Raw genomic sequence first — 27,705 nt, forward strand, 5'->3', positions numbered from 1 at the left:
ATTTGGCCTGCCTGGCAGCAAATGACCCTAAGAGACAACATCCTTCACTCCCCTGTTCCTTCCTGCTCCTTGATTTCGACTCAAGGTCAAGGGCTGTGCAGGATGGAAGGGGGTGAGGCTGAGAGGGAAACTGGACCATCCACCTCACTTCTGGGGCCTTGGGTGCTAATCCTGGTTCCTGTGGCTCTGTAACAAATCACCCAAAATCAATTGTGAAAAACGCCCGTCACTCTGCAGAGAGGGGAGAGCAGAGGTCTAGCTGGTCATCCATGGGAAGTCATGAAGGCTGAAGGTCTGGTGGTGGTACTGGCTCTTGGCTGGGAGGCCTCAGTCTCTGTCCATGTGGGTGTATCCATGTGGGTGCTCCATGTAGGCTCGCCCGGGCTCCCTACACCATGGTGGCTGGGGCCAAGGTCAGCCTCCCAGGGCACAGAGCCAGGTAGAAGCTGCAGCACCTCTGAAGACCTCCCTCGGAAGTCACCCACGTCACTTCTGCTGCCTTCTGACCTTTAGGACTGGGGCGCTAAGGCCAGGGGAGGTGGGGCAGGGATTCGACTGGCGTTTTGTGGGAGGAGTATCAAAGAACTGGTGGACATGCTGAAGAGCGAGAAGGAGAAACTCCAGGGCCTTGCGCACGGCCATTCTCATGGCTGAAGGTGACTGCCACACCTGGAGTTGTCAGGGGCAGCACACCTGCGCTTTGAATCCAAGCTGCTGGGGGTGGAGAGGGGCTAGGAGGGGCCGCCGGGTGCCTTTGGGGGCACTGTCCCCCTCTATCCTCCATCCACCTTCCCTCTCCGTGTCCTTAGACGTTGGGAGGCCAGAGCCTCCACTGTGCACTCAGTCAGCCCATGGGTCCCAAGTCTTTCCTCAGTCCTATGGTCCAGGTAAAGACAAAACCAAGGGACCCTCTTCTGAGGTAGGGCAGAAGCCTAGGGTCTCTAGAGAGCCGGGAGGGAGCGTCCCACGAACTGGACTTTGTGAAAACCTTCAAGGAAATGGGGCGCTGCAGGAAGTCATTCTGCTTGGGTGCTCAGGCTGTCGAGTGGCTGGACTTCCCCTTCAGTGAAAGGGGCCTGGGTCTCCCCTCGCCCGCACCCAGGACCGCTAGCCCTGGTTTCCTTCCTGACCTTGCTCCGCGGGCCACGCCCCCCGCCGCGGGCTCTGCCCATGAGTCACGAGTGTAAAGTACGCCCCAGCCTTGGCAAGCAGGGAAAGGTGTCACTAGGTGCGCCCTGCGAAGAGCCCTTTCCCTTACACCCAGATAAAAGGTGCAGCCTCCCTGCAACCTTTTATCATCTCGTAGTGCTCCAAGGGCGGGGTGGCTCCTCCAGCGAGGGGCGTGCGTGGGCGCGCTGGGGGCCCTCCGGCAGCTGGCTCGGCCCCCACCCAGCCCGCCCCCGCCCCTGCCCCTGTCCTCGCCGTCCCGGGTGCTCTGTGCCCGCCGGGCTCCCGGCTGGCTGCCCCCGCGCCTGGGAGGCGACCCCCGTGCGCCCCGGGTTCAAAGGCCCCGCGCGGCAGCTCCAGCCCCTCCGGGGGGCGGGGAGGCGAGGGGGTGGTGCGGGAGCCAGAAAAGCCGAGCCCACAGCCGGCGGCCGTGCGCGGGGATGGGCAGCGCGCTCTGAAAGCCCGTGACCGCCGCAGCCCGGGACGCAGCGAGCGGCGGCCTCGGAGCCCGCGGCTGGAGGGCGCGGCGCGGCCCCCGGCGCCCTCCTGCTGGCGCGGTGCTCCCGCACCCGACCGGGGTTCATGGAGCTGGGGCTGTGGCTGCTTTGCGGGCTGACGGTGGCCTTCGCCGCAGGTAAGCGCGCGGGGGCGGCGCGCCTCTCCCCGGCGCCAGCGCACACAAAAGGCCCCGGGGCTGGGGGCGCGCCGACGCCTCGCCGGGGCCGGGGGGAGCGCGGAGAAGGGGTGCGTTTCAGGAAGCAACCGCTGGCCTGCGCGCGGCACCTCTGCAGGCGCCTGGGGCCGGCGGGGGTGGGCGGGTGGGGCCGCGGCGGGGCGCACGGGCTACGGGGGGCTCTGGGGGTTGCAGTTTCCGCGCAGGCGGGAGACCCCCGGCCGACTTGGTCCATTTTTCACGAAGTTGGAAACTTTTCAGAAAGTTTGCAAACTCTTCAGAAAGTCTGCGGAAAGCTTGCAAAGTGTTCGGCAAGTTTTCAAAGCGCGAAAAGAGCTTGCAAGCTTTGCAGAAACTGTGCGGGGAGGGTGGCTGCTTGACGGAAAGTGCACCTAGCCTGCAAACTTTTCAGAAAGTGTGGCCCCCAGTCGTCCACCGTGGGGGTGTCTTTGGAGGCGGGGGTCGCGTGAGGGCTCTTCACACTCAGGACCCTTCCATCTGTCTCCCCCAGGATCCCGCCCTCGCCCCCAGGCTGGGGACGCTGGCAGGAGCTGCGTGCCCGGGGGCCCCCCTGCAGCCAGCTCGGAGGGGAACCGTGAGGCGCTTGTGGCCCTGATGGTGCAGGGCCGGCGCCCCCGAGGCCTGGGGCAGGGGCAGGGACCAGGTGGGTCCAGGGAGCAGGCGGTGGACAAGGGCCCTGCCCGCCGCCGTACCCGGCGCTGCACGTGCTTCACCTACAAGGACAAGGAGTGTGTCTACTACTGCCACCTGGACATCATCTGGATCAACACTCCCGAGTGAGTGGGCCCTGGGGGCGCGCAGGACTTTGGGGGCGGGCAGGCCCCCAGCTCCATGCCCCAGGAGGACCTCATCCCACGCCAGACCTGTCCTGGAGCAGCCTTAGTCCTTCCCGGGGTGACCGCCCGCTTGGCTCCAGCCTGCAGGTCTGGGGTGACCCCCACCCCAGGAGAAACTCGATCCAGGAGTTTCTGAGCCGGGGATGGGGGAGCCCCGCCCCCGGTGAAATGCGCTGGCGGGAGGGATTAGACACCTGAGAAGCCCCGAGCCCAGAGCCTCCCACCCGCCAGGCTCCAAGGAGTTTAAATTCCTTGAAAGCAGCCTGCTCTCTGGGGGGCAGGAGTGAAATTCCACCTGGGCCAGGCCCCCTTGCTCCTTTCAGGATGGGAATGGGGCGGGGCACCCGTGGCGGTCCACCTCCCGCCGTGGGCTCCCTTCTCCCCTCCAGCAACTGGGAGCCCCCCTCCCTGGCCCTGGACCTCCAGCTCCTGTTGTCTTGGGGTCTGCCCTCCTGTGGAGTCAACCCCCTTTTCCTGGTCCTGGAGAGAATGTGTTTTGCCCCCTGAGGACTTGATGGCTTCCCCCATGCCCTTCCTGGGTGTAGACCCCCCTGCAGAGATGCCAGCTTGCCAGAGTAAAGGGGACTTGACCTTGCTGTGGTCGCCAACCTTCTGGGCGTCTTCCCACCTCTTGGACCCAAAGTCTGCAGCTTCTGGTCCTGCCCGAAGGTTCAGCGCTCTCGGGGTCTCCCGGCTCCTCAAAGACCCTACTAGACATGGCTCCTGGGGGGGGGGGCTGGAGCTGGTGGTGAGCATGACGCTCCCCACCCGCCGGGGAGGGAGCTCTGGGGTGCTGGGACCTTCAGCCTCAGGTGCGCCGGCCTCTGAGCACTCTGGCGGAGGGTGTTCGGTTGCCCATGTTGTTTCATGGATGCTTCAAGAATGAAAGGAAGAGGGGGACAAACCCGAGGTCTTTTCATTCCGGGTGAGGAGAGCTGTAGACACCCCGGAAATGCCTGGAAGATCACCCTGCCAGGCGAGACGGGCCGACAGGGCTGGCTCACGGGCCTGTGCTCCCAAGGGCCCAGGTGGCTGTCATGCTCTGCTGTGGCCATCTGGGAAGTCTTCCTAATTTTTCAAAACAGGGGCTCTGCCTTTGCGTTTTCCCTGGGTCCCTAAATTAGGTAGCCGATCCCCACGGCAGAATTGGCTTGCCTGTGTCCGATTAGGCCCTGTGCGGTCAGCCAGCCGCGGCGGGCGCAGGGGCAGCCCTCTGCTTTCTTCCATTTGTGGAATGGCACGTGGGACAAAGTGGTGTGTGTGTTGTGGGAGTTGGGGGACAATCACCGATCGCCTTCTCTTCTGGGACGTTGTCAGGGCCCCCATCCCACTGGTTCTAGTTTTTGCTCCAATTTTTATCCTCTCCGCATGATCTGACCAGGTTTGCATCACAGAGTGCATTCCCTCGGACGGCCCGCGCTGCACCCGGTCCTTGGCTTGGCTGGAATCCCAGGCTGTGACTCTGGAAGGAGAAGGAAGAAAGGCGGCAGAACTGGAGGGCCTGGGGCAGAGAAGGGGGGGGAGGACGTGGAGACCCCCCCGGGGCTTTGCCAGTTGGCCAAGCCCTGAGCACGGGCTGGGGAGGAAGCAATTACTTGAAACAAGGCCGAGAGGCTGACCCACACCTGCCGCCCGTCTGGAATCCGGTCTCATAATCTCACGTTGTCTTCTGTGCCCCAAGTGAAGGTGTGGACTTTGACTGTTTCCAGGACAGCCAACTGGATAACTTTTCCCCCCAAAGTTTGATTTACCTCTTCCCTTTTTCCAACTCCCTGACTCATTTTAAACACTAGGAAAGAAGGACTATATATGATGGTTGTGAGCCCCGCACACTGCTCAGGAAACAAAAATGACAATTGCCAGACCTGAAGCTTTTCAAATGAAACCAGCTCAGTAATTTCTGGAAGGAGGGTTTTTCTGAATGATCCTTCTTTCTCCTTCCCACCCTCCCTTCCTTCTTCCCTTTCTTTCTTTTTGACACTGTTGATCGATCCATTTGCTACCTTTAAAATCTCTCACTCTAAATTGCAATTTGAGAAAATGGGACAAGGGACAAGGATGGTGAGGCGGTGGAGAAATGGAGGAATCTGGAAAGTTACTAGATTCAGCTAAAGGGCTGGCAGAGGGATGTGGGTAGGTCTTTCCAAGCCTGTCCGTTGGCCCTGGGGCTGGGGGAGCTGGGGGCGCCGGGGCAGCCAGGGGCAGCCTGGCTCTGAGTTGTCGGTCTGCTTTCGGGGCTGCGCACTCTTCTTTACAGACCTCCCCATTCTCTCCATGCACCATTCATGCCTCATCCTGCCCCTGGCTGGTCTGAGAACCCCGGGGAAGCCAGGACCCTCGTCTCTAAAGCGAGGGTCTCGGTCTTTGGGTAGGTTTTGGCTTTGGTGTCGTTCATCCCACCTAAGCCCTCGGTTGCTCTAAGAAGCAGCAGTCCTCCTTTGTCTTGAAAGCGCAGTTGCATGATTACAGGCAATCTTGGAGAGTGGGCACCATCTCTGTGACATTCCAGGACCTTGTGTGCTGCGGGAGCAATGTTGGGGTCACCGCCGACACTGTGGGAAGGTAACAGTCTAGTGAAGACGCAGCAGACCAGTTACTCTGACGTGTCTTCTGGATATAAGAGCTGTGTGAGGCCGAAGATTCTCCAGTTCTCGCCCACTCTGCCATGTCTGTAGTCCTCTCAGGCCCTAGCTTGGACACCCTTGCTTCCATCAGCAGCCTGGAGTAGACACTCAGTAACTGCTGGGAACTTGGGGTAAGCCTGCTGCCTGGGTAACTGTCCTTTCCTGGGCTGCTACTGCGGCCCTGGGCTACCGGCTGCGGGGATGCTCCTGCAGGCGTGCGTGGGAATGTGTATCTTGCTGGGGGATGTTGCTCTCATTACCTCCTCCAGACTCGTCCCTTGGAAACCGTACTTCCTGCCTCTACAGAGGCGGCTCAGATCACAAATAACTGATGTGATATTATGATGTTCCTAAGATTTCTCTGGGCCATATTGGGCTGTGCCAACCCTCCATCATCCCTCCCCGAAACTTCCCGCTGCCAACAAAAACAAAAACAAACTCCCAGATCAGAGAAAAACACGTCCTATCTTATGGTCATGAGAAATTTGCCAAGAACAAGACAGCAAGGGGAGAGGAGAGGTGGTGAATAAGACGTCCACGTGCTTGTGCCCCTGTGTGCTTTGGGGCTACCTCTCTGAGTGCTCTTATAAAAAACAACCAAAGCTGAAGTGTCTGATGAGGTGGTGGAGCTCTAACTGTCCCACAGCGGGCCACGCCTTCCGAGCCCACCACCGCACGCCAGGTTGAAGAGCGAAAGCCAGTGCTTCCAGTGGCTAACTTAACTCCAGGACAGCCAAGCAAAGAGCCTTGCTGGGTCCCTCCCCACCCACCTGCTAGTTCCTCTAAGGATATAACGAGGGAGCGTTGTGGTGCTGTGATGGTGATCCTGTTTTCCAAACAGAACACTGAGCGGCATGGACTGACGAGTAGGAATGTGTTTATGGAAAGAGTGTGGCAGAGGGTTTGAAACCACCAGTGCTGGAAAAATCTGGGCTCTGCACCTCCCGCTGATGGGGGGATGCTCCGGAGCATAGCTGCTGCATGGTAGCCCTGATTCTTCTTAGGGCCCAGCGGGTACCATCCCCAATCTGTGCCCCCTCTGTGAAACAAAGACCTAGGTCCAACTCTAGAACACTGAGCTGCTGGCCGTCCCCCGGCCCCCTGGACCTGGCCACCTTCTGATGAGATGGCCGACCTGCTGCAAAGCATGCCATGCTTCCTTCATCCAGCAAGAAGGCTGTTTGGTCTGAGTTCTTTTCTCCCCAAAGAAATAGAATCAGAATAATAATAATAACTAATGTAACATTTAGACTTGGATTTTAATGAATTCCACCACAAAAAGGCAGCATCACTGCAGATTCTTGCTCTGCCTTCTGTGTTGTTCCGGAAAGGCACTTGGGCACGTTTCCAAGAAAAGGAGGGGGCATTTTGAATTTCAAAACATCCCGGTGGAGGGGTTGGCGCAGGAACCAGCCTCCCATTCACGTGGGGCAGGCAGGGCACCCACTCTCTGACTTCAAGGACTCCCAGTACAAGTGGCCCTGACCAGTGAGCCACGGCCGACAGCACCGACCTTGGACATGCGGCTATTGGGGCCGGCTGGGCGGTGTTTCCGGTTGCCATGGCTTTGGGATAGTGTCATGAACAACGATGCTGATGACAGTGACAGCAATACAGGTCGTGGTGGTACTGGTCAGTGTGGACGATGCATTTTGCACGATGGTCCCATTTCTTCCCTATTTTGTAGGAAGCTGAGCCCAGGGGGGTGGAGGCCCTGGCCGAGGTTAGGAGCTTGCAAGTAGGGAGCTGGGTGGCCTGCCTTGGCCGCATGGCCCTGCAAGCCAGCGTCTCAGCACTGTCCCTTTCCCCGGGGCCGGTCTGCTCACGCCCATTCATTCTACACACTTTCACTGAGCACCTGCTCTGGGTCGGCCACGGGCCGGGCTCTGGTGCCCCAGCGATGGATGAAAGACGAGGCGCCCCATGCCTGGAAGATTCCGGGTGGTTTCGTTCTTTTTGATGGCGGGGGGTCCTATATAAAATTCTCTGTAATAACACCCTTGTCCCTTTGCGAGGCTTTTTATATAAATTAACAAAGGGCCCAAAGCCCAAGTTTTCAGTTTGCCCCGTGCCCGACATTTTCTTCCAGGATACGGAGCGTGGGCTCCTCTCTTGGAGGTTTTTCCATCCTTGGTGGGCTCTCGGGAAATAAGAGGTCTTGTCCGGTGTGTCGGCCTGGAAGGTCCACGCGCAGACGTCAACGACGCTGGGGTGTGCGGGGCGTATCTGAGGGGGAGGGCGAGGCTGGCGGCTCCCGCGCTCCCTCCCTGGGGCGTGATGTTCCCCTTTGAAGGCTGGGGCTCTTGCGCCCCCGTCTCTTCTGGCTGCTCAGCGTGGCCATGAACGCTGGGCACAGATGGGACGCGGCTCTGGTCAAGCCGGCTTCAATCGGACGCTGCTGCGGCGGCTCGGAGACGCACGGCATTTAGGGAGAAAAGGACCCCAGACTGCCTCGTCCAAATCTGCTCAGGAGAGGGACGGCCCGGGCTCTGGAGCCACACGGTCCCGGCCGGAGTCCTGGGTCTGCCCTTTAGGTGATGCCACTTCTCAGAGCCCCAGCCTCTTCATCCCTAAAGAATGAAGTTGTCCCAGGATCACACCAGAAGAGTACAAGGGACGTGCTAGGAAACCCACGGTTCCTCGGCAAGGGGTCGCTTCCCGTGGCCGGAGGGCGCCGTGCTTTCTCACGTCTTGCCAAAGTCTGTCTCCTTGGTCATCCATCCCTTGGTCTATCTCAGCCTCCTGGCGCAAGGCAGCAAGGCTGCGTGCTCTCGTCCACCACTGTCCTCCACGCGCTTGATGACGCTGGGTGCCTGGTGGAAAATCCCTTAGCATGCCACTCACAGAGACTTGCCTTCCCTGGGGAAGTTGTGACGGGCTGTCTCTTGGTTGCTGATAAGCAGCTTGATAAAGACCATGGTGGCCAAAGGTTGTTGCCAGGCTGCAGCCGCCGCCGCCCCTCCTCTCTGTCCCTCCCGTCTCGTTTTCTGTTGCTTCCCTCTCCTGGGATTGGTGCTAACTGGGGCACCCTGTTCTCTGAAGACACTGGTCTGGACCACCCACTCTTGTCTGTAAAATGGGGAGGGGAGGGCAGCGACTGGGCTCTGGTGTTTTGGGATGATTTGAATGATCTATTTAATACCCTTTGTTAAACACCTCACAGGGGAGAGCGGATTTGGCTCAACTGATAGAGCATCCGCCTACCATATGGGAGGTCCAGGGTTCAAACCCAGGTGTGGTGAACTGGCCCACGTGCAGTGCTGATGCGCACAAGGAGTGCCGTGCCACACGGGGGTGTCCCCCGCATAGGGGAGCCCCACGCACAAGGAGTGCACCCCGCAAGGAGAGCCACCCCACACTAAAAAAAAGCGCAGCCTGCCCAGGAGTGGTGCTGCACTCACGGAGAGCTGATGCAGCATGACGACACAACAAAAAGAGACACAGATTCCTGGTGCTGCTGACAAGAATGCAAGCAGACACAGAGGAACACACAGCAAATAGACACAGAAAGCAGACAATGGCGGGAAGGGGAGAGAAATAAATAAAAATGAATCTTTAAAAAAACCAAAAAGCACCTCACTGGGGAGCAGATGTTGCTCAGTGGTTGAGTACCTCCTTCCCAGGTACAGAGTCCTGGGTTCAATCCCCAGTACCTCCTAAAAAACCAACAAACTAACAACAACAAAAAATTACATCATAGGTGGTTGGAAATCTTCTGGTCTTAGAGAGTGAGCCCTGCAGAGTAAACATAACGCATTGTAATTTGTATACTGAGGACCCCACACAGCCCTGGGGCCCCAGTCCAATCTCACCACCTCTTGCCTGGATCTGGGAACCCGAGAACAAGATGGAGGGGGCACAAAGAAAGGCAGAGCCCAGGAGTCAACTGGAAAGGAGCTCAGGGAATCCTGTGGCCATTGGCTTAAGAGAAGTAACTCCATGATATACTTTCTGTTTTTAAAAAGCTTTATTTACTGCCTCTCCATCTCCCCTCCCCTCCCTTGTTCAGGGTTGCTGTCTGCTCTCTGTGTCCGTTTGCCGTGTACTCTCTGTGTCTGCTCGTCTTCTCTTCAGTAAGAACTGGGAACCAAACCGGGACCTCCCATGTGGAAGAGAGACGCTCAGTCACCTGAGCCACCTCCACTCCCTGGTTTGTTGTGTCTTTCATTGTCTTTCCTCTTCATGTCTCTTTTGTTGCATCATCTTGTTGCACCAGCTCACCTTCTCCAAGAGGCACTGGGAACCGAACCTAGGACCCCCCACATGGTAGATGGGAGCCCAGTCGCTTGAGCCACATCTGCTCCCCATGATATGCTTTTGAGAAAGACATTTTAAAAAATCAGTGTTGGCCAGATGAAAAATTAGGATGAATTCAGAGATCTGGATGATCATGGCTGTGTCCTGTACCGAGGTGTTTTCCTCCCACGTGACCATTTCCATCTCCTTGGAAATCGATGATGCTTTTGAACCCTCCTTTTCAAGTTCAAGTAGGATATTTCTTAGAACCTTGCACAACATGATACTTCTTTAAAATTTTAGGGCCTAGGGGCCAGATTTCAGAGTTTGTTGGCCAGGTCGGCTCTTGCAAGGTGACCTTTCTGGGGGGTTAACATGCACGGAAGCCCCCTCTCCTGCCCCTGCCGTCACCGTCATCCCCAAGGAGATGTGAAATGTCTAGGTGCAAAGACAGGCCTGGAAACACAGCTGATCCGGACCTTTTGAGAAAAGTGACTCTCAGCTGGGAGGGAGTTTGATTTGTAGCAAGAAAAGTTGGTCAAAGAAGGTCATGCCCCCGTCTGACCCTGGCGGGAGAATCTGGATTCCTGCTAGATGAAAGGGAAGTTGCAGCTCGGAGCTTGGCCCTAAATCTGAAGGCAGATGAAAGGCTCTGACATCTCCAGCGTGGTTTATTCCTGCAAGAATTGAAAACAAAGGAAGCCGGGAGGCAAACAGTGCTTTCCTTCAGAAGACTCCCAGGCTGTGGCTGGAACTCAGCCCCACTTTCTAATTGCAGGCCCCGGGCCTGTGCTGGGTGCCCGTCATCTCAGCACATCCCACGGGGAGCGGGCAGCAGAGCCCGTTTCATTCCCCAGATGATGCTGCTCAACGCCGGTCAGCTTTCAAGCACAAAGGACACAGACCAGCTCTGTTGAGTCTGCGAGAGTGACCTGCTCTCGTTGTATGTCGTGTTTCAGTTGAAAACAAAAAGCTTCTCAAAATGGCAAATGCACATACACACGTGCGCTGTTCCTCATGTGGATGTAGGGATCGATTTTGCTCAAAAGGAAAATAACTCCAGAGAATGGGGTGAGTGTGGTAAGAAGATGACCACAAACCGTGGCTAGGCAGCTTGTCCAGATGCTGTTTGGGGCACCTCTTCCGTCCCTACTCTCCTGCCAAGTCCTCTAAGAACAGGCCAACAAGACAAGGCATCCAGTTTGCTTTCTCATCTGCCCCAGTTTGGAGTTTTTGGAGAATCAAGACATCTGGAGAACTTGGCTCCTTTCAAAAACCTGGAGACACAGGCCATCTCTTCTTTTAGCACAGAGTTAGCTGGAGGCCTTCTATCAGTAATTCCAGAACATACAGCCGCGAAGCTCTGTGCCCTGGCCCAGCGATTTAGAAAACAGAAACAGATTGATTTTATCAGAGTCCATGAGAAAGGCATGGAGGCATGCTGGCCAAGACAGCATGGTTCCTTCTTTCTCTTCAGTGCTATAATTGGCCTACTGGTGGACTTACTCATCCTGCAACTTTGGGGCGAAAAAGCTTTGCCAGACGTTCGAAGCAAGTAAAGGAGAAAGTAGAGATGTATATATCTTTTCTGGATTTTTATGACTCTGATTTCCACAGACTTTGCAAAATTTAAGGCAGCACCAAAAAGCTCAGTAGGAAAGATCAACAAAATTTAATGCAGTAGTTCTAGAAAGTCAAAATCAATGCAAAAAATTCAGAATGAACAAAAGATCAACATTTTAAATAAAGATAGACTCCGACCCTGCACATGTTTGACTCATCACCCTCCCCTCATCCCAATCTTGGCCCCGGTTTCTTGTTTGAGGGCAAAGCCTGTATCTCTAGTAGGGGCTCAGGTATTCTTAGTTGGAGATAAGTGATAATTCTGCTGAAGCTACCAAAGGACATTACACAAGGACACAGTTAGATTAGGAGAAAAATCAGAGTATTTTTATCATCATAGTGATGGTGAGTTATGCCTTCGTTTGCCAAGATCTCCATCTCTTATGTAGAATCTCCTGAAAATTATCAAGGTGTCCCTGTAGCTGCTTTCTGCAGATGATTTAAATGGAGGCCTCTGCATTTCCATTATCCCTGTACAAATACCCCCAACCTTAAAAAAATACCTGCTCCTGTTTTAGCTCTGCTGTTTCCACTTCTGGGAACTATTTTGAGCCACATCTGTCTTCAGCTTTGCATAAAGTTATAATGAGGCCATGCCAGACCGACGCAGATTTCTCATGCCTGCATTCGACCTGGAATCCATCAGGGTCACTGGGATATGGGAAGAGAAACTCTAGACTCACCCATGTGAACACATTTGTGTTACACCAGATGGAGGGGATGGCAGCTGATCTGCGGGATTCACTAGATGGCTTCATTCCCCACATATCGGAGGAGTTTGTTTCTCTAACTTCTTTTGGAACCGTAACTCTTGAAAATCCCATGCTAAACAACAGAAACAGAACCATTTTCCGGTTGTTTTCCTTTCTTTTGGCCTCCAAAGCTCTTTAAGTGCACGTGCCTGTGTTGGCGGGGAGGGGGAAGGGGTCTGTCTGTCCCGATGAGCTGATGGGATGATAAGTTGTGTAGCGTCGAGGTTATTTTTAGGCTCAGCTGTACAGTAATAGGACAACATGAGATGTAAATACTTTCTGGCTAAATTTTTCTAAATACGCTTGGTGAGAGCCTGGGAACCTTTCAGCTTATTTGAGCTCAGCTGTGGCTTTCCTTGCTGGAGTGGCAGCCTGGGCACTTTCCCTCCAGGCCTTGCCCTGTTTAAAGATGCCCGAAGGCCGGTGAGGGCTTTTGAGAGTCACTAAGTAGACTTGGGAGCTGGACAGAGCTCTATCCAGCCCTTTGATTCTCAAGCCCGGAGGGAAGGCACTCGCTCCTGGTCAATTTGGACCAGAAACCTGGGTCCCTTGGGTGCCAGCCTAGGTAGGCCTCCAATTTTGCCTCGTACGACCCACCCAGCTGTGCTACCTGGTTTCCCTATTAGAGTGCTAATGCGACTTGTGGGAAATGTTATTAAGACGTACTTATTTCTTCCCCTTGAATTCTAGAGACTTTGTAGGAAAAGCCCTTAAAGATGGGCTGATTGAAGGGTAAAAGCAGCAGAAATCCATTAAATTAGCCAACATTCTATGCACCTGGGAGATTGGGGCTGGCCTAGAAGTCAGGGCTAATTTAAACATCATTCATTCATTCGCTCCCTCGTTCTTTCAACAGATATTTATTGAGCAGCCACTCTGAGCCAGACACTGTGTGAGCTGCCCCTGGGTGCAGACACAATCAGTGACTCCGGCTGAACAAAGTCCTGCTGTGGCCGAGCAGGGGAGCGTGCCAAGGCCAAGCCCTGTCTCTTAAATGAGATTGGCAGTACAGGCCAGGAACTGCGCCAGGGTCAGGACTTGACATTTCCCTTGAAAATGTTGAGGGTCCTGTTAAAATTCCCAAACAACCAAGTCCTGGATAAGACCAAAGATTTTTGTGGGGGACCTCTTAAACTAACAGACAACTAACCAACAGCACATTGCTCACTGCTTTTGGTATTGTCAGATGCTCAAAAAAGCAGCCATTTCTGAGGGCCACAGGAAGTGGGCTTTCCATATTGGCTGGATGAGCTCTCTACCTTGGGCTCTTCTCACATTAAGATGTGAAGATTTTCTGCTGCAGAAGGAATGCTGCAAACCAAAACTCGCCAGTTCAGTTACGTTGTGATGTGGGAGGTTGTGCAATCTTCTTTAGAAACAGTGTGCACGTTGCTTTTTGCTTACATAATGAGGTCGATGGGGAGCTGTATTTCCTGGCCTCTTTTCTTTCCTGGAGGTTGGAGGGGTACCCTATGGATCGCCTGGCGAGAGGCCTGGCCCCCAGCAGCCTTTCACAAACATTCCATGAGTGGACAAGGAACAAGCTTGCTGGAGAGCATGACTTCTGAAGTGGCCCACAGAGTGTCCAGAGGCCGGCCTCTGAGTAGCGCGGAGCCGGGGAGAGCGCAGCAGGCGATCGTCCACCTGCCTGAAGGCCGGTGCAATCCAAACTAAACATTTCACAGAGGGCACACCTGGGAAGAAAAGGTTCATGCCAGCTTAGTTTGCTGGGTTCTGTCCTGATTCTGAACATAGTCTTTTGTTCTTTCTTGCACTGAACAACCAGGTCGTCTCTAGGTCTTCCAGTTGAACAAAGGAGAAAATGATAATGGTTGACTCAGTCGCATGAAAACAAGGTATTGAAGCAGTTAGGGACGCCTGGGTGCCAGCAACAGAAGCCTGCTCAAGCTTATTCAGCAGGTGAGGAGCTTTTGGATGGACACAGGATAACTTGCTGACTGGAAGGCTAAGAGAAGAGATCCTAGGACAGTCCTGGGGTCCAGGGGCTCAATCTAACAGGACAAGCAGGATGCGGCCCCTTGGCAAATAGCAACTCCAGAGTATTTTCACATCTTGAGTTGTATACTGCAGGAGTCTTGGGAGGGAGGGAGAGAGCCCGAGCTGCCCAGCTTGGGCCATCTGACCAGTCCTTGGTTAGGGGAAGCTAAGGCATGGTGATCGACAGTCTCACCAGGCCCTCACGTAATGGGGGAGGGATAATTCCCTAAAGGAGATAGTGTTGTTAGCAGTGGAAGAAGGGAGGCTGGATACTAGAGACAACAACCCAAGCAACCGGTGTCCACCTCTGGAGAGTTCTTTTCTTTTGAGTCCTTTGAGAGGAGGGCCTGTCATTCCTGAGCTTGGTTTTGCCCTTTCCCCATGCTTTGCAGAGAGCAGGGGTCCACTAGGTGTTTTTCGAAGTGAATGGATACATTCACAGACCGTTGAATATTCAGGCACTTGCTGTAGTTATTTCATACTGTGTTACTAGTTAGAACAGAGTTCCTTCCTGACAGTTCCTTCTGGTTAAGGTCATAAAAACAGTAAATGAAGGCGACTGACATTTTCTTCCTTACCTAACGAAATGTTCCTTAAGCCCAGGAGAATGGGTGAGTGATGCTTTCTAAGGATGGAATTTAATAAAATCTGAAATTGAGCCATGATTTAAAAGCATGTTCAAGTCTAGAAATTGTTTCTCTGGGGAGTGGTAAGAGGCGCTATCTAATGACCACTGGTGCCTGGCAGCTGGGGGCCTGCCTGTTGACAGTCTGCTAGTGGGCAGCAGTTGTTTCTCCTCTTGGTCACAAGATGGATGGGACAGCAAAGTCATGCCTTCTGTACATATATCCTCTGGGCTCAAATGTGATGCTGGCTTACCCTGTAGAAGTTGTGTGTAGTCTGTATTATGCTTGTATTACCTCTGCTTTCCATTCCAGAAAGAAAAATGTGGACCGAAGGAGATCAATTTGACATGTATTCTGACTATGAAGTACCTGTTCTATTTGTTGGGGGACACTCAGCAGAACTTGGGCTTTTTAAAAAATAACATATTTATAAAGTAAGAAATAGGATCAGGTCCTAATTTTACTACTATGTTCTATGGCCTGTTTGGCTTTGCTTTATGGGACAAACCAGTAGACCAGGCATTGTAAACTCAGATGCCCATGAGGGAAAGACAGGTAACAAAAATGAGCTAAGAAGGACAGGTGAAAACTATTGAAAGTAGTGGAAACTGGGCAAAATGGAGTATGTATACCCAGTGCAAAGGAGCCATTACTCAGCTCTGCCAGATGATGGCTGCCATGTTGGAATGCAGACTTGGCATGAGCATGTTTCCCAGCTATTCAAGAGAAGCTGGAAGTTGGGATGTTTATGTGAAACTTCCAGATTAAATTAAAAAAACAAAAAAACAGAACTCTGTGGATTGGATGAAGCCTACAAGATGCAGTTTGCCAATCTCTGTACTAGATAAAACCTTTGTATGTACAGGGCTTTTGTCTGTCCTGTTCATAGATGTTTCCCCATGGGCTAGTTCAGTACCTGCACATTGACATGCACTCAGCAAATATGTGTTGAAAGCTATTTAATGGAAGGAAAATGAAAACTGGGATTTTAAGGAAATAACAATTTGATCATTTTTCCTGAGGATTTAGAATAGAGTCAGAGAAGCCCCTTTTGCCATTTCCTGGTTGCCTTTACAGATATCTGGGTCTCTCAACTTTCAGGTTGGAGCCAGTTTCCTGATCAGAAATTTGGAGAGCATTAATTCCTTTATGAAAAGGCAGCACTGAACTTAAAAACAGAATATACTTTAAAAGTCAGCTTTCCTTATTTACAAACTTCTTGTATAGAGAAAAAAATTATTTCTGGTGTGATGCTGAAGATGAAGAATGAACAAGGGAGATTTGGGACTTTCATGTTTAATAACATTTACATGTGACATTTGGACAAGTTGGACCTATTTTAGGAAACAATAATGAATAAGACTGACATCATCATCACTGATCAGATAATGGATGTGATGGTGGCACAACATTGTAAATATAATTAACAGGAATATGTTATATATTTGAAGGTTGTTAAAAGGAAGTTTTAGGTTGTCTATATGTTGCTAGAATAAAAGTATTTTTTAAAAAGTCCATGGAACTGTACAACACAGTGAACCTGAAGTTAAACCTTAGGCTATAGTTAATAGTAAAATTATAAATATGTACTCTCATCAGTTGTAACAAATGTACCTTACCAATGCAAGGTGTTAACCATAGGGTGGTAAATGGGAACCCCATATATTATGCATGATTATTCTATAAACCCACAATTTGTCTGATAATAAAAGAGAAAAAATAAACTATTCTGAGGGTATAAATTGAGGGACAACTTATTACAAAACACCTGACATTATATATATATGTAGGTGTGCTTGAGGCCTATTTTTTTTTTTTCCAAGAGTATTTGGACCAATCATCTTCTCTTTTGTATGGAGTTCTGTGTTATAATTGAGACATTAACAAAGTAATGTTATCTACTTTGACAAAGAATTGCATTCTCCAAATTCTTTCAAGGAACAATGGACTAAAACAACTGGACAGAGAGTGTTGGTCAAAGTTTCTTAGCCAGTATAACTTAATTTTCATGGTTTTATCATTTGGTCTTTTCTGTTCCCCACTTAGGAAATAGCAAATGGCAAAGGGCAGCAACACAACCGATACAAGCATTTATTGGGCACTGTTGGAGGATGGATTGGCCAAAATGAGAAGTGGACAAGATTGGAATTACTGGATAGTATGGCACACTAATTCTTATCAGCCCTCTAATTGCTTAGTCACACATCTCAAATGCAGGTTTGATAGATGGAATTTTCCTACTTGATACAACTTATTTGACTTCCCAGACCAAACAAATAGCAAAAGTAGCTAACATTAATTTAGTACTAACTCTTAGCTAAGTATTTCCATGCAGTGTCTGATTCAGTCTGTCCAATCCTTTTTGTAGAAAGGGTGGAGTGATTGTTATGTAAGTGCTTTACAGCACAACAGTGGAATTACCAGGTAATCTTTCTCTGCACTAACCTATTACCTTTTACATACCTGTATATTATGGCTTATAATTTTTCCACTACCTGTTTTCATACTTCACTGGCATGTGAACGCTTGAGGGCAGGAACATGCATATGCCTTTCTGTATGCCTATCACATGTAATATACTATTAGGTACAGGGAATGTTTGACCAATGAATGAGATTCTTTGCAATCTTTTAAAAAAATTTTTATGCTTTTTGAATTCTGTAGGTGAGAAAGCATCCAGTTTTGCAAAACTAGGTTTATCTCACAATTAATGAACAATCTTTCTTTGCCGAGCCTAGTGCTAGGTGTATGGCAGATAAAAAAAAGTAGAAGTCCTGCCTTCTACTCTTGGGGAGCTGGTAATGCATTTTTAGACCTGGAAAAGAAGGGCCCTTCCCTGGGCATTGTGGGTTAGAGCTGATTCTGACCCTCCCTGGCCATGCCCCCCATCCCACTGTAAGCTGTCTGTGGGAATGAGAGGCATATGCCCCCTCTTCTAGACCACGTTCCAGGTACTCAGGGTCTTGGAACGCCTTACCCAAATGTCTCCGAACCCACTTCCAGGGCCCATGCAGGTATCGTCCAGGGTCTAACATCCAGAGACAGAATGGACCTCCAGGTGTATGTACACCTAGGCCTGAGGCAGGGCTGAGAGGCAGCTGCTTGCAAGTTGGGGAGCGGAGGTGCAGGCTGGGGCATCCACAGGGGTTGCAGATGAGGCCTCTCAGGACGTGATGGAGCAGAGAGGGAAGAGAAGGTACTGACTCTCCTTGAGCTGCCGTACTCCTACATGGGAGCCCAAGGAGTTTAAGAATTGTAAAATCAGACCTGGACTTCCAGGGTGTTCTGAAGCTATATTTGTCCTGTAGTAGGATAGAACAATTTTATTCAAACGCTTATCAACTTGATTTAAGACATTTTAGTTTTTAGGTCTATGGGATGTGTGCCTCCATTTGCACTCTTGTTCCAGACCTTATAAATTTTGGCATGGACCTGCTGTGGTCTACATCATCTCTTAAAAACCTTCTGGTTGTCTGCTTCCTTCATAGGCCAGTGCTTGGTGAAGGGGTTTCTGTGCCTTGGAGATATGGTGAAGAGAGGGGGGCTATACTTCTCTGCAAAATTTAAAAAAATTTAAAAATCATAAGGGCTCATTTGCATACTAGCTCTTTGCGCTTGGCTGCCAGAAAAATGCTAAGCATTTCTCTATTAACAAATAGTGCACTGCCTTGTTTCCTTACTTAAAACACTTTAAAGTGTTTTTGCTCACATTGAGTGGCTCTACAGGCACAAATGCATAATCAGCTGACAGCAATTTCAAAATTGCAGGTCTTGCTGTTGATGGAAAAATGGGAGAGTTGTTATTCCTCCTGTGTAATTTTCATCGAGAAATGGGGGACTGGGTTTAATGTCAACACTTAGAGATTTAATGCAATCGTATTACTGTAAAAATATACCTTTAGCCAAATCCTGCCTCACAACAATGGCAGCATTGTCTTTGCTGCCTGGCCCTCCCTTTCCCACTCCTGAGAAATACTGGGGTTTTAGCAAAGGTTCAGCTGAGAGCTAGAAGGGGCCCTGCTTTTGTCCTCCATTTTGTCAGGGTAGACCATGCACTAGCTAAGCCTGTGTAAGTCAGGAGGGAGCCCCCTGCCATGCTGATGCTCAGTGCGCGGGGGTGGGAAGGAGTGGGGGAGAGGAGAACAGGGGTGGGAGGCCGTGGGTGGTAAAATTCCTCAGCTCTGGTCCACCTCAGCAGAGAGCGAGGCTTGCTTCTTGCTTCAGGTCACCATAGGGTACCCCTTCTCTCACTTTGCCCTCCATGGCATTTATTTTTCAGATTAAACCCAGTTCAATTGGATTTGATTTTGAAAACACATAGAGGATGCCAGGACACCCTTTAAGATGGATACCTGGTGATCGTTTCCATAACCTGTTCTCCATGGCCATGGACTTTGCTAGGAAAGTTAACTCCAGAGGGCCGAAGAAACCAGGGCGGTTAATCTTTGGGGAATAAGAGGAAAACCATAGCTTAGGGAAGAGCAGTTCTTGGCCATGTGGTGGATTGAATCGCGCCCCCCAGTTTGGACACGTTCTTGGTCTTGCCTGGCTTTCAGGTGGGTGTGGACCCGCAGTGGGTAATGTCTCCTCAAGGTGTTGCTTCAGTTAAGGTGTGGCCCCAACTGAGTCAGGGTGGGCTTTCACCCAGATTGCTGGGGTCCTCTAGAAGCAGAGTGAAAGGTGGAAAGAGAGGCCACCAGGAACAGCCAGGAGCTAGGAGTCAGTGGAACCCAGAAGAGAGAAGATGCTACCGTGTGCACGGCCCCGTGACAGCAAAGAGAAGGAGCCCCAGGGTTTGCCGGCCAGCCAGAGGATGCCAACCCCAGCCCCAGGAGGACGCAGGCTGCCTTCTGGCCTCTGAAACCGTGCGCCCATACCTCCCTGCTGTTAAACCAGCCCGGCGGATGGTATTTGTTTTAGCAGCCGGGCAACTAAAACAGGTCACGTGAATTTCCCCACATCATTAGTAATTTGTTCCCCAAAACATGTTTAATAGTATTAATGAATTAAGCCTGTGCTTTGAAATTTTTCCCACCGAATTGCCTGAAGCTTCTGTCTTCTGCTCTGGACGGAGATGGTTTGGAGACACGCAGCCTAAGAAAAGATGTCAAGGTTCCTCGTGACACTCACACCCCGTCCCAGCTCCCAACTATAAACGAAATTGGTCAACAGCTTCAGACCTTCTTTCCTTCATCATCTGACCTTTCCTGGGGCCAGTTCTGTTCTCGTTAGTACCTCCAGGGTGGCCCGTCCGAGGGCATGGGGCTTCAGCCCGAGGCTGGTCTCTTGGAGCACGCTGCTCTAACGACTGCATTTGTCTCACTCCCATTAGTGCAACGTGCAAACAGGAAACTCTGCTGAAGTCGGGGTGCTGGGGCGGGCCCCTGGCTGCGGGGCCGGGGGACTGACGGCTGTGGGTGGCCCGGCCCAGGCAGCAGGGTCAGCACACGCGTTGACCCAGATGGCCCTGCCGCGTGTTTGGATGCCAGGAGAAAAAGCCCCTGGCGGGGGCTCTTGTTCGCTGTCCTCATTTTCATCGCTTCTCGGCTCTCCGTGGGGCCGAGTGGAGGCCTGGGCCGAGGTTTCGAGCTAAGGAGCAGAAATCCAGCCTGGGGAGCCTGGGACCAGGGTTGGGTCTTGGAAAGGCAGAAGCCAGGCAGTGCCCCGAGCCCTGGGACCCGCTGGGCTCACGCTTGGGGACGGTGGCCCGTGCAAGGAAGCCTGGCCGGGCATTTGCACACACACGTGCACACACACGTGCACACACCCCCCGACAGGGCTGGCTGTTGGGAGGACGGCCGGGATTCCATTTGGCAAGGGGTGCCCCCATCTCTCCCAGGCCCACCCCCATCTGTTCCCTCAGCCCCAAAATGCTTTCAGGGGGTGGCGGGAAGCAGGGGATGGGCAGTTCCTTCCAGAAACTGCTGAGACCCAAAGTGGTGCTGGAGGGAGCCAGGGGTGGACACCTGGTCCCGCACCCTGTCCTGTTGCCCTGGGGGTGGACGCCTGCTCCTGCACCCTGTCCTCTTGACCCCGGGGGGTGGACGCCTGCTCCCACGCCCTGTCCTCTTGCCCCGGGGGTGGACGCCTGCTCCCGCACCCTGTCCTCTTGCCCCGGCCACACCCAGCCGCAGGTGTGGCTCCTGGGAACGCCCCTCCCCATGTGCCGTGGGGCTCTAACGTGGCTCTGGCTCCTTTGCAGACGGACTGTGCCCTATGGACTGTCCAACTACAGAGGACGCTTCCGGGCCAAGCGGTCCTCAGGGCCCTCCCCAGGGAGCTCTAGGCCCTGGAAGTGGACGCCCCTGCGCTGCTCTTGCGTGGAGAGAGATGACAAGGCCTGCGTGCGCTTCTGTGCTGGACCCTGGATGTCAGCAGGTACGTCCCCATCTGCTCGTGCGCGTGCCCGGTAGACCCCGGGTGAGGCCAGAACCCTGGGTGGAGCTGCCCGGCCCTGGCAGCCACGCCCTGGCAGCCTTGGGGCCCCGGGCTGCGAGCCCAGCAACTGCGCCCCTTGCTGCCCTTCGGGACAGAGGTCACGGCGTGGCCTTGGCCGCATCTAGGCTCCAGACGTACTTCTTCTGGCCAGGGTAGCGCTTTGCAAAAATCGGAATATGTCGTCCAGATTTTAAAATGGAAGGATTCTTCATCGGCTGCAGGGGCCCGTGTGCCCTCCCGGCCAGTGTAGGCGGAGTTGAGCGGGCACCACCCCTGCTTCAGCGGGCTGTGCACACCCACTCACCCGCTTTGCTCGTTTATGTCGACGGCCCCCGGAGGCCCGAGTTTGAGACCCTGTCGTCGACTCCAGCTGCTCGAGATGACCTTGGGACTTGGGTTTAAGGGATCGCATGCGCAGAGCACGGATTTGTAGCTTAAATTGCACGACGTCACAGCTAAGCCTGTCGCTGTGCGTCGCTCGCCTTTTGCTTCACTTTGGGCTGAGACGCTGCAGCCTGGCTGAGCAGAGCGGCCACGTCGAGGGCCCACGGCAGGCGTGTGTGGGAAGGACCCAGCCCCAAAGGGGGGCCGCCGCCAAGGCCAGGCGCCGCTGTGGTCAGGCCCAGCAGCCCAGGGCTCCTTGCTTTGGGTCATGCGCTGACCGCTCGGGCAGCGAGCGCTCCCTGCACTTGGGTGGCAACCCCCCCAGGCGCGCTCAGCCTTTGGGAAGTGGGCGCCCGGATGCAGGGCTCGCTGGTGGCGGGGAGGAAGTCAGAACTCGACATGGAGGAAAACTCGGCCACGTGGAAGTGCTGGTCGGTTTTGTTTTTTTTTTTAATTTTTAAAAAATCTATTTCTCTCCCCTTCCCGCCCCACCTTGTCTGCTCTCCGTGTCCATTCGCTGTGTGTTCTTCTGCATCTTCTTGCATTATCTGGCAGCACTGGGACTCTGTGTCTCTTTTTGTTGCGTCATCTTGCTGCATCAGCTCTCTATGTGTGCAGCGCTACTCCTGGGTGGGATGCGCTTTTTTCACGTGGGGCGGCTCTCCTTGAGGGGTGCACTCCTTGCACAGGGGCCTCCCCCATACGGGGGGCGCCCCTGCGTGGCACGGCTCTCCCTGTGCGCGTCAGCACTGCGCGTGGGCCAGCTCACCACACGGGGCAGGCGGCCCTGGGTTTGAACCCTGGAGCCTCCATATGGTAGGCGGACGCTCTATCAGTTGAGCCACGTCCGTTTCCCTGGTCGGTTCTTTAAGAGCAGCTCTCCCCTTGTGGGACTTCATAGAATGCAGGAAAACCAGATGGCGCGAGGAAGAGGAGGCTGCGTGGCGGGAGGTGAAGCTGCTTTCTGAGGCACAGGGGGTGACCAGGGTGTTTGGGGGAGCCGAGGGGCTGGGAGAGTCGCCAGCCAGAGGCCCACGGCTCGAGGGTGGCTGCCCCCTCCGGCCACCAATCCTTCTGGCAGGTCATCTCTGGGAGCAAGCAGGCCGAAGCTCCGACCACGCTGGCACCTCCGGCCCCTGACCAGCCCGCCCCGGGTGGAGGAGCCTCCTCTTTGTGTTCTTACAGCTTCAGCCCCGGAGTTTCCTGGAGGGGACAAAGCCCTCCGGCCCTTCACGCCGGCGTGCCTTCCTGCGCCCACGTTCACCTTTGCTCCAGTAGCAGTGTGGGGTCTTTACAAAAAGGTCACTCCTGTCTAGCATCTGACTCTGGACAGAGGTGAATTCCAACAGCCGGGCATCGGGCTCCCCAGGTTGCCTGGTTTGCATTATGATGATTGTCCTTAACTCACTTGTCTTTTTTGTATGCAAGATCTGGAGGGCTTCCTGCAGCCTAACCGGGCTGATTTGTCATTCTATCAATCAGAAATCGCAATGCGCTTCTAATGCATGCTCACAACAATAGCCCGGAGGTGGCTGGGTTCCTGCAGGGACTGATCAAGGGAAGATTAAGCCAGGCTCCGTATGCAGGAGGCTCCAAATTGGTGGCAGATCCGCATCCAGTGGTCCCAGAGGGGGACCTGTCAGCATCCATAACAAAAGTGGAGAGGGAGGAAGAGGGAGCAGAGGGACCCCAGGAGAGCGGGAAGGAGGCCCCCGCTGGCCCCCACGTGGCCTTTTCATTCTTCTCTGCACATTCTCCCTTCCTCACTCCAAACCAGATCTCCTCTCAGCAAGGGCAGGCGTTGATTAGAAGCATCCATCCATTCCATCATTTATTCATGCCCTCTTGCATTCACTCAGCAAACATCCGTTGAGTGCCTGCTATATGCCAGGCATTGTTCTAGATGCTGGGGACACGACAGGGACGTGGCTAGTGTCTGCCTTTGTGGAGTCTAACTAGTAGGAGAAGCAGACAGCAAACGGATACCGAGAATACGTAGCGAGGCCTCTGAGGGCATCGGTCAAGCTGGTGGGGAGAGGCAGTTTTGTAGTTTTAGGTGGGGTGGGGTACCGGGGCAGTTGCACTGAAAAGGTGCCATTGGCCTAAAGACCTGGGAGGGAGGGAGCCATGGGGAAGAGTGGGGGAGGGGGATTCCAGGGGGGGTGGCAGGCAGTAAGTGCAAAGGCCCTGGGGTGGCATATTCAAGAACAGCAGAGCGCCTGGCACAGAAGCAACGGTCAGTTGCCTTGGCTGCTGCTCTCGTTGTTCTGTCCCACCATAGGAAGACGGGACTGGCAGGCACAGACTCCCCCTCTCCCACCTCCTGGAAAAGGTGAATCTTGCAGGGCTTTCTGATTCATGAAAGCCCCGATTCAAAGTTTTACCCTGAAAGAAGAAAACTTTGCTTGAGCCACAGTGCCTGCTTTCTTGTAAGACGCGAGTTAGTAATTCCCGGGTTCTCATTCTCGGGGTGAAGGGCGCCTCCCAGTTCCTAGTTTGTGATCATCACAGAGACGAACCTGGGCTGCAGAGGGCTCCCAGCCCCCGTGCCAGCTTGGATCACATTCTCGCCTTCTGGGCTGGGTGGCAGGCTCGGAAACTGGTGAGGAGTCCTGGCGGTGAGGTTCGGTGCCCGGTGGGGACTGGGCGGGAGACGGGGCAGGAGGCAGATGCACAGGCACCTCTTCTGGTCAGGCACGTGCTGTCCTCTGGTAACACGCCTCTTTTTCCTTTTGCCTCCTTTCCCCAAGACAGGGTAAAGTCAAGCTGGCCTTAGATCCCCGCCATCGACCACCCGTGCCCGGCCGTGGCCCTCGCCTGCTCTGCCTGCTTCTACTCCTGCTCACCTGGACCCCGCTTTGGAGTTCTGCAGCTTCCTGAGCTGGGAGGGCTTAGCCCTTGGTCCTAGGTGGTTCAAATGTCCACCTTTTTGAGGAAAAGGGATGACTTTTGCTGGGAGGCAGGTTAGAAAACCCGCCCAGAGGGCCCTCGCTTAATATACCCGCACCCCAAGAATGGCCAAATCAAAATGACCCCAGTTTCCCTGACGGGTAAAACAATGCCAGATGTGCCCCTGGGTCTCGTGCCTCCAGCTCCGGTTTCGTGCAGGAAATTGTTTTTGGAGAGGAATGACAAGTTGGAAAGCCACTTACTGGCTTGTGACATGGATCCTCTTTGAGAATAAGTGGACTCCACGCTAACCCTTTGCAAAAAAGTAAACAGGCGTCTGTCTTGTAATAGATGCAAAATGCCCCTGTGGCGGGAAGGTGCAGGCGTGTGTAACGACAAGGAGAACAGCCGTGGGGTGTGGAGTTAGCGAGGGTCGGGGGCGTCGCCTGCAGACACAGAGCACAGCTGCATGGGGGTTTTCTAGTTTGAAGCTTATAGGATTTAGATAAATTTACAGCTGTGCTTGGTCGCCACCAGAAGAATGCATCTCAAAGAAGAAGGAGAAGGAGAAGAAGAAAGAAAGCAAGAAAGAAGGAAACATTCATGTTTGTGACAAGAAAAGAAACAATCACTATCTGCCGTCTTTGAACTCTGGGACCCGCTCTCCGGAGCCGGTTCTTGTTTGATAGATGGACTTTTGTCCCTTCTGTGTGCTGGGCGACGGAGTTCCCGGGCCTTGTTTGCAAGAGCCCGCTGAGCTCTAGGCTGTTAGGCTGAATATTTGCTTTCATGAATAAATGTGGATCTTTGGGGAATGGCTTCAAAATAAGCCTGGAACACAAACTCTTTGTAAATTATGTAAATGCCTATTTATCTACATAATTGGTCACAATTGGGAATTTTAACTCCTGACAGCTCAGAGTCTCCTTCAGCTGCGTGCTCTTCCTGTCACGCTTGTGCTCGACTGGGTCTGCAAATGACTGCATGCCGGGGTAGTCTGCAAATGACTGCATGCCGGGGTCCCGCTGTGGAGCAACTGAAGATGGTAGATGACTGAGTATTGGCCTTGACCAAATGCTTAATTCTATATGAGTATTTCATAAGTTATTGCAGGTGGAAGAGTGGATATCTATCACAAGGAAATGGAATTGACTGATTCGCTGGCAGATTTTTTTAAAGTTTAAAGAAGCAATTATTTATTGTGAAACTATTCTCTACTTCAACTTCTTCTTTATGTGTATCTTTTAAAAGTAAAGTCACTGTATAAATATAAAAATATATATATATTAAAGTGTGTTTCTGAATCCATACTCAGATTTCTCAGAGTTTGAATTACATTTTAAAAACCCATATGTACTGTTTGGCTCTGAGGCAAGATGGTATCTTGGAGAGAAATTCATTCATCATGCTAACATTCAGAAAATGCTGTCAAATGCATAATAAAAAAATCTAAAGTTTGTTCTGATTTGTGAATGTTTCCTTGCTGATGCTCAATGCACGTTACACATCAGCTTTTCATAGACCCCTGGAGGGGATGGGAGGGACGGACAGTTCCACTAGGAGAATCCATCTAAAGTCATTTATAGAGCGAGAGGAGGGACTGCTTGAATATTAAGGAAGGGGCGGGGTTGGGGGATGTCTGCAGGAGATAAAACATTCAAGGCAGGTGGAAAGAGATAAATCTGGGGAGAGAGTTGGCTTCTTCCCCCTGGCAACATACTCTGTTCACCGTTACAGAGATGCAGAACTTTCTCTTCCAGCCCCACAGGCAAAAGAAATGCTGGAGCAGGATTCCAGGGAGAGAAAAGACTGCTCCAGCAGCGATGGACTTGTTAGCTTTTCTGATGAGCGTATTTTCTGGTGAGTGTAGTATTCTGCCCTGAAGCTTTGCAGCAACCCGGAGTTTTTGAGTATCAGTGGCCAGAAGTGACGTTTTGTTTGCTCTTCTCTTTTCTCTCCATTGCAACGTTTTTAAACCTTCAAGACTTACAAATCACCAATAGGACTGGGAGTTGCCAGGGCAGACCTGGGTTCTCTCCCTCCCTCCCAGAGAAGCAGGAATTGGATATTATCAGAGACAGAGGATTGAACAAAGAGAGAGAACAAGCTAAAGGGCAAAGAGAAATCCAGTATTCTGAGTAGGTGTCATCACTATCTAATCTGAGAAAACCCAAGAGTCTCTTGTTTGATTTAAACTCGTTTTAAAGAATTTTTCCTTTGACAAATTGATAGACTGGGGACTACTTTACTTGGCAGATGTGAGGTCGCAAACGGATGGAGCTGCCTGTCCTCAAGGGTGGCCCTAACAGGGACCTGGAGTCCTTTAGCCCTTCAGACCCTGCAGACACCTAGAGGACAGCGAGGAAAACCAAGGGGTCCTAGGAGCTCTGAGCACCCCTGAGAGTCCCGGCTGTGGTGGGTGCCTCCAGGATTTGGGATTTTTGAGGAGCGAGGGGAAGACTGGCGTGGCGAGCAGGCTCCGCTGCAGAGCCCAGGGGCTCAGTGCAGAATGCGCTCGTGGGGCCCTGGTTCAGGAAGTGTGAAACCTCAAGACAGTGCCAGTGGAGAGTAAAGCTAGCGCAGCACCCGTGTCACCGCGTGGATCGCGCGCCCCCATTGGGCTTCAGCCAAGTCTTCTGGCGGCCTGGAGCAGCTGAGGCCCACCACCTGGGCTGGTCAGTCTGGGGACCTGGCTTGGCCCCCATAATGTGGCCTTTAGCGTGCTCTGCTGCAATTTCCTCTTTTATAAGGTGGGTGTGATAATCCTGGCCCTGCCTCTCTCACTGCATTATTAGGAGGTCAGAATGAATGGCAGCTTATATGTGGACAACGTGTTTTTTTTAAAAATATTTATTAACCCCCCCCCCGTGGCTTGCTCCATTCTTTGCTGTCTCTTCTCTGTGTCTATTTGCTGCACGTTTTTTCTGTATCTGCTTGGCTCCCTTTGTTGCGTCATCTTGCTGCACCAGCTCTCCGCGGTGCACGGGTCAGCTTGCCTTCACAAGGATACCCTGGGACACAAATCCAGGGCCTCCCATGTGGTAGATGGGAGCCAAACTGATTGAGCCACAGCTGCTTCCCTGGACAACCTTTTTTAATCCAAAACTCACACAAGGCACAAGATGCTACCTTCAAGGCACCGAGTTTGCTGGGAAATAGTAACCAACTCCTTTTCTTTTTTCTTTTTTCTTTTCTTTTCTTTCTTTTCTTTTCTTTCCTTCTCTTTTCTCTTTTCTTTTTCTCTCCCTCCCTCTCTCCCTCTCTCCTTCCTTTTCTCATGGAAGCATATCTTTGATTTAGAATGTACCTCCAAGTAAGATAATCTTATTTATAGAAATTGCCAGGATAGTCAAATTTCTCCCCCCTGGAAGACATGTATTCTGCAAATCTCCAAATTCTTATATGTGAATTCTTAAGTACCTTAAAGCTAAAGCATAT

At 52.6% G+C, this 27,705-nt stretch overlaps 1 protein-coding gene across 2 annotated transcripts; it reads left to right on the forward strand.

Annotated features, from left to right (window-relative positions):
• The first annotated feature begins 1,682 nt into the window (after window positions 1-1,682).
• Window positions 1,683-25,726, forward strand: EDN3 (endothelin 3). Of its 2 annotated transcripts, none has more exons than XM_004460136.3 (4): window positions 1,683-1,801; window positions 2,352-2,637; window positions 20,759-20,934; window positions 24,129-25,726. In XM_004460136.3, exons 1-4 carry the CDS (start codon window positions 1,750-1,752, stop codon window positions 24,152-24,154), a joined length of 540 nt encoding a protein of 179 aa, XP_004460193.2. In that variant the 5' UTR covers window positions 1,683-1,749; the 3' UTR covers window positions 24,155-25,726. The 2 variants fall into 2 exon arrangements, with proteins under 2 accessions (XP_004460193.2, XP_023445083.1); XM_023589315.2 differs by having other exon boundaries at window positions 24,133-25,726.
• The last annotated feature ends 1,979 nt before the right edge of the window (window positions 25,727-27,705 follow it).

The sequence above is a fragment of the Dasypus novemcinctus genome, chromosome 24 (assembly GCF_030445035.2).
Source record: "Dasypus novemcinctus isolate mDasNov1 chromosome 24, mDasNov1.1.hap2, whole genome shotgun sequence".
NCBI classification, from domain to species: Eukaryota; Metazoa; Chordata; class Mammalia; order Cingulata; family Dasypodidae; genus Dasypus; species Dasypus novemcinctus.

Bases quoted from the DNA above. Each gene is read 5' to 3' on its own strand.
- EDN3 (XM_004460136.3), top strand. From the start codon at position 1,750: ATGGAGCTGGGGCTGTGGCTGCTTTGCGGGCTGACGGTGGCCTTCGCC. The intron at 2,638-20,758 runs GTGAGTGGGCCC...GCTCCTTTGCAG, and splicing joins ATCTGGATCAACACTCCCGA to ACGGACTGTGCCCTATGGAC. The intron at 20,935-24,128 runs GTACGTCCCCAT...CCTTTCCCCAAG, and splicing joins TGGACCCTGGATGTCAGCAG to ACAGGGTAAAGTCAAGCTGG.